Source organism: Antrostomus carolinensis, unplaced genomic scaffold, assembly GCF_000700745.2.
Source record: "Antrostomus carolinensis isolate BGI_N321 unplaced genomic scaffold, ASM70074v2 scaffold40491, whole genome shotgun sequence".
NCBI classification, from domain to species: Eukaryota; Metazoa; Chordata; class Aves; order Caprimulgiformes; family Caprimulgidae; genus Antrostomus; species Antrostomus carolinensis.
Window position 1 is genome coordinate 1 of NW_010292732.1, and position 13,036 is coordinate 13,036.

Consider the following 13,036-nt stretch of genomic DNA (forward strand, 5'->3'; position numbering starts at 1 on the left):
GAATCATCATTAAAATCCACAATCATCACACAATCTTCACGAACCAGCCAAACACGGTGGCCTTGAGCTGCAGCAGCAACTAATAACATCAGTACTGTTATCAACATTCCTCTTATAACAAGTCTGAACTGAAACCAAAACATGGCTCTCCTAGGTACTGAGAAGAAAATGAACTATCCTAGCAAAACCAGGACACTAATCCAGCAGGAAAACGCCCCTCGCAGCAGACTAATTGCAGCAACTGAGTCATATAGAAGTCAGAACGGATTGATCTGAAATGCACAGCAAGTACAAGCTAAAGGCTACGTATACATCATTGGCTAAAAAAACAAGGCTAGAAAAACAGTGAATGCAGCAAGTAAACTTGAATCATGATCCGAAGGATGCACCGACAGACAGGTCACCTGCTGTAATCCATCTCCAGCTAAGACAAAAGTGAAAGCCAAAGGAGGAGCAACAGCCAGCTAAGTAATTTTGAACAACGTAGCCTTACATACGGCACGACAGTTGAAGCTGCGAGTTCAGACTGTGGTAACCAGCTTGCTTTGGTAAAATACTTGCTTCAGAGAAAGGTCATAAGACAATGAAGGTTTAGGCAGAGAAGAGCAACCAAGTTCTTTGGATATCCAGCAGATGATGACTGGATTACAAATCTCTGCACTACTGCACACATTAGTTTGTGACTATGAGCAGCCAAAACTGACTGACCTGCATGAAATACAGGAGGAGCAGCACACAAGAACCAAAGGCTGCATAAGATGAGTAAAGACGTAGAAGAATTTACATCATTTGAAGAAGTCATTGATATACTTATCAATGTTTCTGTTAGGTTAGTATACACTCATTTTTTCAGGGCATCATACTCCTTTAGAAATTCTTATTCGCATCTAAGCATCCTGAATAAGTTTTATAATAAAAATAAATATTCATCATCATCAGTTTAGTGGGCATCATTATTAGGAACATCATAACCTTTACTGAGAGGTAGAGCAGAAATGGATCATCTGCAAGTCTGCAGAGGCTTCAAAAACATGAATAGAGTTTGTGGGCTCAGGCAGTACCACTGAGTAAAAAGTCTCTGACTTTGGTTTACTGCCTTCTCTCATGGATTACATAATACAGGACAAAATTTTTTGTCTAAATTATGGTCAGTGCTACTTTTGGAGCCCTACCTGAACTGAGGGGCACTCCAGACACTCCTCTTACCTGCAGATGGCAATTGCTGAGTGCAATTCCAGGGAAAACTTGCAGGTGGTTTCTTCATTGTCAAAAGCAAATTCTTAACACTGAAGAGAAAACGGTACATCATACACCAGATGTAATTACTCTGGCAGTTTATGAAGTAAGTGTTTCCTTACCTTCACAACGAAGTCAGAAATGACTACTGCCAACAACTGCCTATGCTGATCTTCTCTTTATGTGCTGGGCTGGTTAACCATAGAGGTACTTACCAGGAAGCATCTAATTCAGAACTCTTGCTGAGAAGGAAACAAATAACTCTTCTCGCTCCTTGATGCTACATCCATCACTCTGATTTTCAAAGCAAAACCTAGCCTGGCACTCACAGCAATGAGCAGGGATGGACGGGTGGGTTCTACTAACCTTCTTGTCCTTCAGAAGCAAAGGAATGCCTCTAGACTTGGTGCAGGCTTAAGGCATCCTCTTTCTGGCTGACATAGGGTTTTGATGAACACGGTGGTTGTATCTGAATTAAAGGCTGAGTATGAGAAGAGTCTGTAGCCTAGTAAGCTGCTTTTGCTGCATTTCCCCAGCAATATTGCTCAAGCAGGAAAAGAACCATAAACACCCTTTTATGTCACATCGAGATGGGAGGCGGAAGAACATGGGTTGAGTAATCACATATTGTGAAATATAAGAATCAACTGGATGTTGGCATACACAGGTAACAGGGAAAACATGAAAGCAGCTTCGAGACACAGCTTTTTTTAAATGTAGGTGGTCTGCACTGGTCTGTGCAGAGTGACTTGTTCTTTTTGAAAATTATCAGCCAGCTCCATTTATTTCAATAGGGTTTTAAAACTGTTTATTCCCATCTACATTTAACCCATTTCTTCAACGTGAATTCAGAACCATGCAAGTTCTTATTATTCTTATATACTTATTATTCACAAATATACGTTATTGCCTGAAGTTCAGCATCTTCAGCAGTGTGCTCACATCTCCACAGGCACTGACTGCCCCAGGCTACTGTTTAATAGGATGCCTCCTCGCCCTCTCCCACCCCTCACATTCATCCCGTGCTCCCACAAGGATGTTTTGCCAAAAAAAATCATTCTTTTTGCATAGCTACTATAGGGTGTACGTTGCAGGCAGGTTCAATGACAGCTGCGTGGCTGGCCAATTTTATCTCTGCAGTTGAAGTGCAGTAGAGGGAAGAAGTCCATGCTCCTCACACAGAAGTAAATCCAATTTGTACACACAAACACCTCTGTCTTATCTGAATAAGAAAGAGATCAGCTACTTGGTTTTCACACCACCACCTCAATCAACATTAACCCTACTAGGAAAAGCCAACTAGCTCTACTTGGAGAAAAGTTTTCTGCCTTAACCCAACATAAATTACTTACTTCCCACGATGAGATCACTAAATCCTGTCCTCACCTCTGTGAGGAAGCAAGCTGGGGACAGAATTCGAATTAACATGTATTTTCCTTGATGTATTTGAAGATGTTTTCTTTACTAAGTAGCATCTGTCCTGCACCCAGATTTGCATCTACACAGTTAATGGACAATTGGACCCACAGTTTTCCTGCATTTTACTCCTTTGCTTTCTGCAAACTTTTAATTCCAAGTTTCAGGGACACTTCTGACAGGAGTACACAAATAACTATTTGCTAGCAAAGACGCCTATTTTTTTTTTCTTCAATGTCCAAAGTGTGATTTCACTTTGTAAAATCAGACCTTTAAGATAAAATTGCATGCAAAGCAGTATCATGGCATTTCTTGGGAGTATCTCTCCAGATGAGGACAGGCAAGACATAAAACACTCCAGGACAAGAGGACATGAGTTAACCTGGCCCCCCAGAGCAGGGACTCCATTGACCAAGATATACTGCCACACTGTTAAAAGAATATTTTTCTTATAGCATGTTCATTAAATTAATTTATTAAAGCTGCGAAAGCTTTTTAAAGACATATGTGGCAATCTTCTGTCCCACCAGCACTTGGATTAAAAACCACAAAACCAAAACAAACCAACCTTTTCCTGTCACTAACTCATGTGGAAAGACTAACCAAACAGTTGAGGTTTATGACCATGATTTGTAAGCTTCTGCTGCTCTCTGCCTTTTGCACTGTTTCAAATAATGCTTTCTCCACTCTGTCTGCTTTCAAAAGTTTTCAATTTAAGGCATTCAAGGAAAAAAATGTGCATGCACAAGAACACCACTGCCCACAATCTACTCAAATATCCGTACGAAGAACTAACACACCCTGTTCTCCTTCTTCATAACCTTTGGGTTTGGTTTTTTTTTGCCTAACATACCATACAGCTCCAAGCAATCATGCGTGGCTTAGCAGAGATGTTTTTACACCACACAAGGGTTTGTACAACAGTCCTGGCCCGGGATTCTTTGAAATGGAATCATCAGCAAGTCACCTCATATCTACAGTTGGTAACATCTGTTTGTGAGTGTTTCACTTTAATTTAGAAATAAAAATTCCCTGAAGAAGCCTACTGTGAAATGTTAGTCACAAAAATCAGGTGGAGAGGGAGGATGCAGTGCCTTGCCGGTCTTTAAAGCAAACCCGATTCAATGTTTGTACACACGATTTAAGGCAATATAAGCAGTTAAGAGCTGAAGGGCAATCTCATTTTTACCACATCGCACAAACCCTTACTGAAGTTTTTCCTCAATTTATCAGGAAGAAATCATTACAGCCATCAGCCTCTAAATATTATACACTGCACAAGCCTAAATGTTAATGACTACAAAATTAAGTTTAAAACAAAACACAGATCAGCTAAGAAGGGCTGTTTCGGGGGTGGTTTGTTTGTTTGTTTGTTTTTTAATGCTAGCATCTGAAGGAAAAAAACAAAAAGCCTTTTTTAACAAATTCAGGAGTACATTGACTTTTACCTTCTTTACAATGCCAAGTTGTCAGAGACTGACCACTGAAAGATTCAGCAAGCAGAGTCAGAAGTTGGGCTTCACTCAGAGTGGAATAAGAATAAAGAGTAAAGAGGCTACTTTGCCTGACAAATGTCTATTAGGCAACGCTTACCATGACTGCCACGGTGTTACTGCACTGTTTATGCTTGCCAGCAGTAAGGAATACATTCAAACCCAAACACCACTAGGCACAGTAGAGAGAAAACACTATTAACAAAATTCTTGGTCATTTAAGAGGTCTGTTTATTGGCTGCAGGGTCCAACACTTTCTTCACTGCTGCCATATGCAAAGTCAACTCCATTGTTGGTGAACAAGGGTTCTCCTTGCTCTTTGTTCAAAGGGCTCAGTACAGCACCAGCATGATTTTCAACCCACCATCTTCTAATCAACACTGATGATCAATGAGACAAAAAAAAAACCCTAAACCATGCAACATGTGTTAGTCTGATAAAATTAGGCTGAGAATATTTATATATTTACACAGAGAATGTTCAACATTGTAACCTGCTTGCAGCTTTGTATTATCTTGACCAAGCATCCAAACACCTACATTCTGGTGTAAAATACTCTTTCATTTAATTAAGGTTTGGTGTAAAAGCTACTTATTTCACAACGCCTTTAACTGGATTCTACCACACCTATTTTTGACACAGAATTTCTACACACCAGCATCACACACTGTCAGTCATACCTCACTAAACAAGATAAGGCATTTGCAGATATCTGACTGCTGAGATCACAAGAAATCCATTTTCCAGAGCTTTCAGCCACAACCCTTGGAGACCATGAGAGTCTTTCAAACACAAAGGGCGAGTCCGCAGGAGACGGCCGGTTCTTCCAAGAAGTATAAACTTGTAATTTCTTGACACTGCTACACACAAAACACATAGAATTTAAGACTACTTTATTCATTTCCTAAATAAAAACTTGTTCTTAAACCCCACTGGGTAACAACAGGGCTTAGGCACTTCTGAAGATTTTATCTTATATCTATCTTTAATAAGGGGAAGCTTTAGACTACAAAACACAGGACAAGCAATCATCTGGAAAGGGAAAAAATAATGACTGGCAAGAAGCAGGTCAACAGTCTAAAAGTGTGAAGTACTTATGTGGACTCCACATCCATACAGAACTTCAGTGACCAGTTGAGATTCTGTACATGAGGGTCTGTCAGAAGAAATCTGTCTGCAAAGCCAAGGACTTAACTGTTTAAATTAAAACTTGGTGGAAGAATATACTTTGGGGAAACCATTTTTCTTCAAAAAGTCACCTGTACAAACAATTATTTTTTCTGGAAAGCACACCGTGCCCAGAACTAGAAAACTGAGTAACAGCAAATCCAGAGCCCAACGTGCTCAAGCCTTATTAAGCAATGAAGAGCAGGAAAATAAAAAGAGAAGAAAACATGAACCTGCACAAACTGGCTTAGCCAAGACAGCTGAAAGATTTGTGGCATTTCTAAAAATGTTGCCTTCTTTAACCAGACTTGGAACCCACCCTGTGCTGGCTGGCAAGAAGAGAACGCAATTTCACAAATGCGGTGGTCTTTAAAGCAGAGCAATTATCTACTAATACAAAATAACTGATTTAAGAGCTTTCCTTAAAAAACAAAGGCTTTTTACTTGTTCAATTGATAGCAGTGAAAAATCTGTTAAGGGTGAAAAGATTTACATCCTTGCAATTCACATCTATCAGCATATTACATCATCTATGGACAGTTCAAGTGGTAAGCCTTGATCTCCAGAGGGAGTAAATGGGCAGGATGGAAAAAGTCAACTGAGTAAGAAGGTATGGCAGGATTCTGTAAATAAATAAAGCTGTTCTGCAAAGCTTCCCAAATTTGTTAACCATGCTGCCTTCTCAAGCATCAACATAACCAATGAAAACCACTGTGCTCCAACAGTTGAGACATCTACAGCCATAAAGCCTTTAAGTCATGCAGAACACGCCAGGTCATTCCTCAGCAATTATTTAAATGGCCAACAGAGGCTCAAAATGGTTTACTGCTTAGGAGCTACAGAATTAAAAACCCCTCAAAATTAAAAGGGTGAGACATTCCTATTAACATTCGCTTTTCTTTTTTGGTATAGTGCAATGGCATGCTAAGGGCCCAGCTGTGTCACCTTGGCCCAAGCAAAACTTTGATCATCTTCCCTTTCAATCTGTCTATACAAGGACAATAAATTATTATTTTAAGGGTTTGTTTAGAAGCAAAACAAAACATGGAATTCGTTTTCTCCACTTGGCAACAGAAAGCGGGAACCAGGGACTATACATAGGAAGTCTAAGTCAGTTGTTTAGAGGCAAATAACTGAGAATCTGGCACATCTACTTTTTTCTGAAAAGCACTATTGACATTCAGTAGACTTTTTGACCTCTGTTTTCTATAGAGGTCCATCTGGGCATACCTGTAGCCCTTTTCTACTAAAAAAAGCCGAGTCTTCAATGTACCTATAGAATATCCACTAGCAGGATACAATAAATCAACTGACTTTTTTTAGGACACTTACATTGCAGCCCTTCAAAAACTAGACATCAAAATCCACCCACATACATGTAACAAAGCAGACGATACCTCCTGTGTAATAGATGTGGGATCTGAACTGTACCTTCTGTAACACTGACTTTATACTAATGTACTAGTTTAGTATCATTCTTCATTTGCTATGAAATCTTAAGCAGCAAGATTTGCTCAGTCTTTCAGACCACATGAAATTAAGCTACCTAAACATAATACGCAATACCGAGAAATCATTCAAAAAATTACTCTTGACTGAGCAGTATTTAGACTCCTACCACTCGTGTTCCAATCTAGATACATCTCCTTTGCACGTGTGTTATTACTCTGGCTGTTTGACTGAAAGGTATCAACTATCACTAGTAGTACAAATATCAACCCTCTCTCCCTTCCCTCCCCAATGAATACGTAAAGGAAAACTAAGCACCAATTTGCCCAGCCCAGCAGTATGAAAGTGCACAATAAGGAGCATCTTGAGAAGCTTCAGAGTAGGTCTTCTAGCTGAGGAGTGGTTCAATGCTCAGCATGGGCACAGGGAGAATGTTTGTGCTGACTGCCGTTAGGCACACAGCCTAGGGATCTAGCCTAGCAAGTTCCTTGAGAGGGCACTGCAGCTGCTGATTTAGGACTCCACCTCTCCCTCCAGCTCAGGAAGAAAGCCTAGGCACCCCAGTTACGTGCCTCAGGTTCGACCATGTAAACACCCTCACATACACACAGGCACAACCATGCACTCCCACAGAGCAAAGTTCAAAGGCTGCAACGTGAAAAGTGGCTGTGCTGGTAATGACAAAGCAAACTTTTTCCAGTGCTGTTGCAACACATTTGACAAGAACTAGAAACTGGTTAGCTGTCCCTGTCATGCACTCATGCTGCCAGTGTCAGAAATGCCATCACGCCATGGCTAAGGTGACTGCTTTCAGGCCTAGCCTCAAATTAAAAAAAAAAAACAAAAACAAAAACCAAAAAACCCCAAAACCAACCTTACCATGCTGGATTCACCATGCCATGTTGGGCTGAATGATAAAGTTAGTCTACCTTTATGCCGAAGCGGAGCTATTCCCATGGAACCTGGTCTGAGAAATAAAAAAAGCAGAGAGTCCCATTTGAGAGGTTAAGTCATCAGATGCTATTGAGAGAACAATAACAAAGCACTTTGGGAAAGGCTGGGTATGAGGGAGACAAAGGTCCAGCCTCAGAGCACATTTGGTAACTGTAGCAACAGCATTAAGTGTAGGTGCTCAGAGTCTGAGAAGTGACAAAAATGGCATCTTTGCTCTCCCTCTCTGCGTGTATCGGAGCCTCACACACTCTACACGACATGCTACCCATCCTTTGCCATGTCAGTTATGCAGTCATAAAGAAAATGAAGTACTGACTGCCTCCCATATCAAAACAGTGAACCAGACTGCAGTAGTCCAAGTATTCAATGATTTAGCTTTCAAATGTCAGGGACAGCAGAGTTTTGCTATTTAGAATAAGCTGCATTTTACCTGTAAACATAAGGATATTTTCCTGAGAGCTCCTGGCACAGAATTTTCAGACCTTCCACTATGCTATTTTTAGTCACTTTTCAGAGTAGAAATAATTTCAATCCTTTCAAGAAAACTCTCCATGTTTCAGCATGTAACAGTACAGCAAAACATCACCAGGAGATGAAGAATCTGGGCAAGCTGCCTGATCATTAATCAGCTCTCATGCGCTCCTTGGCTACAAATTCTACTGCAAGGACTCCACGTACTCTGAAGTCCAGCGCATGCAGGAGGATGTTGGTTATTAGTAAGGTTTTTAGGTTTTGGAGTCCAATTACAGCCTCCTGTTTTTCCACTGAAGACTCAAACCTGTATTGACTGTTAACAGAGAGAGATAAGCAGCATTAGTACTGGATGTGAACCTCGGCTTTACTATAGCAGCACATTTTAGCCTTCTTTTCACTGGCTCATTTTCTTGGCCAGTTCTTGAGGATGATATTGTTGCCGTTCTTTGGTAGATACGGAAATCTGTCAGCAAAGTTCACCTGTCCTAACACTGACAAGAACAAATGGGAATATTTTCAGCCTCTTTGAAGCTCTGACTTGACCCACTGCATGTACCAAAATGGTGATGTATCTTTGCAGCATCTTTTTCCTCTTCCTCCCCTGGTAGGAAATTATTGTCCCATCCCTTCAATCCCCGCACGCACACACATGCACTCACACACATAAAGCCAAACTGACAAGGAGAGTGAATGGGTGAGAGTCTATGGAACAACTTTCATTAGTACATCATTATTAAACTCTTGGGTTGTTTCTCTCAAAGAATATAAAGTTTAACACATTCTGTACATATTGTTGGTTTCTTAGTTATAAAGTAAACACAGTAACAAACTGTCCATAAAGCGTTGACTTGTTTTAAACACAGCCCCTTCTCATTTTATCTTGCTGAAAGTCCTCTTCCAGTCAGAAACACTCAAGCGATGTACTGCAAGTGTGCATACAGTGTATGACAGCAGAGGAAGGAAGAAAGAGGCACTTTTGATCGGCTGGTATTCTTGGACTTCCCTTTTTCCTGCGGAGGTTTATGTTCCTGACACTAGATGGTAGTGTTAGCACAGAAAACCGCTGTGGTTAGGCACTTGGCAACAAGGCTCCAAGGCAGTGCCCGCTCTCTGCTATGTCATCAGAATTGGCTTCTGACGCACTTCCAGGATATCTGGGCAAGGGAGAGAAACAAAGAGATACAGCAAACTTAGGAGGCTCCTGAAAGTAGCCACAGCACCAGAAAGCATGAAGAACTGGAGAAGCAGCTGTGGACTGCAGCACAGTCCTCCTGTTACACTGCTAAAGGAATTTAAAACATAACAAGCATGTGGCTTTGCCTATTAACCAAGTCCAATTTAGTTCCTCCCCAGCTGCATCCTACTTGAGAGATGGTAAACCACAAATATATATCATCACATAGAGATGACAGCTAATCTAATAAGTATCATTAAGAGTGGGATGAAGCAACATGTGTCAGACATAGTGGTGTAATCTTCCAGGGAAGCAAGCTGAAGTGCTATTATAAGAGAAGCCAAGGGATTTCCCTTTCTTGAAGGGAGAAATGCACCATCCCCAAGACCCCTAAAAAGACTTTTAGCTCTGAAGATGTGGGCACAAATAATTCAACTGCTTCATCCATTCTATAGCCTAAACCCTACATTTCTGCACTCAAAAAGCTGCCTCCTCAGCCCAGGTGTGACAGAATATGAACCTGTAAAATACCTGCCATAATCATGTGCATCTTTCCAAATGTGAACAGTAAAAATCAGCATGCTGGCATAGCAGTACCTAGAAATATCTGGAAACTGGGCTGCTATGTCCTTTTCAAGGCTAGACAGAGAATAAAGAATGTGGGAAAAGGCAGCACACACTTAATTAAGAGGCTGATCACATACAGCTGCACAAAGAGGATGATGAGACTAAAAATTGATCCACAGCTCCAGAGGGCTCTAGCCACGCTTGTAAAGAATGAAACACAGTGGAGTGAGTATGGTGAAGGGCCAAAAAGATGATTAAGGGATTGGAATATCTAACATACGAGAAGAGGCTGAGAAAAGCTGGTATTAGCTAGCATGGAGAGAAGGCTCAGAGCAAAGGAAGTCTTATCAATATGTATAAACCCCAGACATTTTAAAATGTACTTTGATCACTATCACCGAGATCTTAATTTCTTAGTACAGGCTTCCTAAACTACCCAAGGGAGATAAGCGTCTTTCCCGCTTCACCCTGACCCACGTGTAATGCTCCCGCTTGCTGGGAAGCTGCCACTGGCACAAATGCATTAAATACAAAAGAGCACTGGAAATGGGCTCTACCCGATGTGCCAAGCTAAAGCAAATGCAGGTAGTGAAAAACTGCACATTGAAATTCTGCCTTGCAGCCCAGACATTTCATATCCTATTTCTGTGCACCTCAACATGTACACCGACTCCTGCAACCTTATCTTAAACAAATTAAGTCTCAGAAAGGCTGTTCAGACTCAAAGCAAATATTTGAACATGGAAGCATTTTTGCCACCCACTTGAACAAGTATTAAATGCCAGCAGGAACAATACATCTTCTGTGAACTCCAAAAGGCCTGTGGTGAAATAGTGACTGAGCTTGATAACTCCAGCTAACTAGCTGTAAGATTATCAACACCATTATCATAAAGAATAATTACATATTTTGCTAAAACATTGTTCAAAATCCACCCTTAATTACAGAGGATAAATTTTTACTGGAATCTGTAATTTCTTCTAAATTTAAATCAATCCCGACATACAGTGAAAGGGCAAATGCAGAAACACCTCTTTGCTAAGTATAACTTCCACTTCTACCTTGTCAACTACAGTTTTCTTCTCTGTAGAGAGAGCCAGTCTACTTTTGCAACAGGCTCTGAGATCTCAGCCTGAAAGTGAGGACAAGACTGCAGCTATTACTATTACACTAGCATCATACTACCAATGACATTAACACCCATACTATCTTCTCATCTCTTTCAGTAGCAGATTAACCCATTTAACAATAGATGTACTAACTACTTTCCTTTAGCTACCTTTCAGGATCAGCCTCGAAATAACCACTGTGCCATAGATTGTTTATGTTTTCACATATGTTCCCTTTTTAGATCCAGGCAAGAAAAAGCAGGCACTGATCAAAAGCCCGCAATCCAAACAAACCTATTCAGAAGTCATCCCATCTGGTGGATGGGAAGAGAAGGAAAGAGATTAAGTTCTCAGAAGAAATAACAGTTACAAGGTTCTTCCAGGGTTAGAGACAGGAGTTTACATCGCTCTGAGATCATAACTTTATTCTCATCTAGATTTTGGAGTTGAGCCATAGATTTGCCTAAGATAACTGCTGTGCAGCTGGATCAAACTTTCTTTATGCCCATGACAGTCAATGACAAAGTATTTCAGGGCTTCACTTTAGAAGAATGAAGAGAGTGGACAGTAACTCTGGTAACATCTGTATGAAAGAAACTTCCACTGCATTTAGAGAGAGCCCTTAACCACTGCTTTCTCAGTTTTCAGACTTCTCTCAAGAGTCCCATGGGCACTCTTATTCTGCAAGCTGTATATCCCTGAAAGGCTAGCAGCAGGCTTGCTGATGGATAGAGTTCAGACAGATCAGTTGTCTTCTCTAGTCCACCTGTATTTGTAGGCAGACAAGTTACCTGGATGAAAATCAAAACTTCAGTACTTCCTGCAGATTGTAAAACCCAATCTATTGTGCTATCCTAGCCCAGCTGAACAAATGCAGGGATGGCCATCATCAATGTAGTAACTGGTGTAGCGAGACTAACAACACGGGGCACTCTGATTATTCATGGTAGGACACACAAACATCATTATGTCTAGTTAAAGATACTGGATACCTGACAGATCTATGGGCATCAGCGTGGGCACTTTGATCACTCCAAGGAACTTATAAGGAAACTAAATCTAAGACTCAAAACTGGCAAAGGAGGTCACTCCAAATTCCAGAGCTTCCTTTCTGTAACCCTCTCAGTCACAGGTCTCTTCCACAACTATTGCTGTCAGCGGATGGGCTCACAATGAATTGCCTTGCACTCATGAGATGGATGAAGGTTGAATTCTACTATTAAAGAAGCAACTAGTGTTCCTCTGGAAGTTTGTTAGAGCAATCAACCAACTTGTTTGAATTGTCACCAAGAAAAACTGTCCCAAAGCCAGAGAACAGGTTGACACCATTCCACTTGTTCACACCAATTTCCTGCTACAATCAGCAAGCAAGGTCTGCAAAGTGACATTCCCTTACAGATAAATACTTGTTCCTCTATCTTAACAGCAAATTCCCACAACACAGAAGACTGTTTGGGAACCAAAGGAGACTCTGCTCACACAAAATACGTTAAAACTCACCTGTTAAAATTCGATGCAATGGCAAAGTGATGTAAGTTAAGTGTGCATAGAGTAGAAAGTTCTCATCTGTCCTGTTCAGCTTCAGCCATGAGCCCACCAGAGAGCGTCCTGTTCCAGACAAGGACCGTGACCTCAGATTTGTTGCATTGTGTAAATCTGCAATGGTAGAAGACAGCAAGCTTAAAGTGACTGTACTTTCTGCATTTCTTTGGAAGAGTTCTGAAAGTGAAAAAAAAAAAAAAATCTAACTATTCCTTGTCTAGAGATAAGTCACATGCAGGACACTATTATTACTATTTTTTTTTAAATCAGTCAGATCTTGCCTAGCACAGAATTCACCATTTACATTGAAGCTAATGAATGGGATCAGCAGCTGCAGCAGTAGTAAACAATCACCTGCTAATAGACCAGCCTGGAGACAGGATGAAGCCTGTGCTACCACACTGCACAAGCAGAATCCTAACCCAGCCTTCCCCTCACATATAAAATAATAGAGT

General features: G+C 40.8%; 1 protein-coding gene across 1 annotated transcript in view; it reads right to left on the reverse strand.

Moving 5' to 3' along the window:
- Positions 1-9,023: 9,023 nt before the first annotated feature.
- KIAA0930 (KIAA0930 ortholog) overlaps positions 9,024-13,036 on the reverse strand; it is a 36,206-nt gene continuing 32,193 nt past the window's right edge. The window contains exons 8-9 of the mRNA XM_010177073.1: positions 12,540-12,695; positions 9,024-9,343 (exon numbers count right to left, since the gene is read on the reverse strand). Of these exons, the coding sequence (XP_010175375.1) occupies positions 9,303-9,343; positions 12,540-12,695 (197 nt within the window). The 3' untranslated portion in view covers positions 9,024-9,302. The remainder of the gene's footprint in view (positions 9,344-12,539; positions 12,696-13,036) is intronic.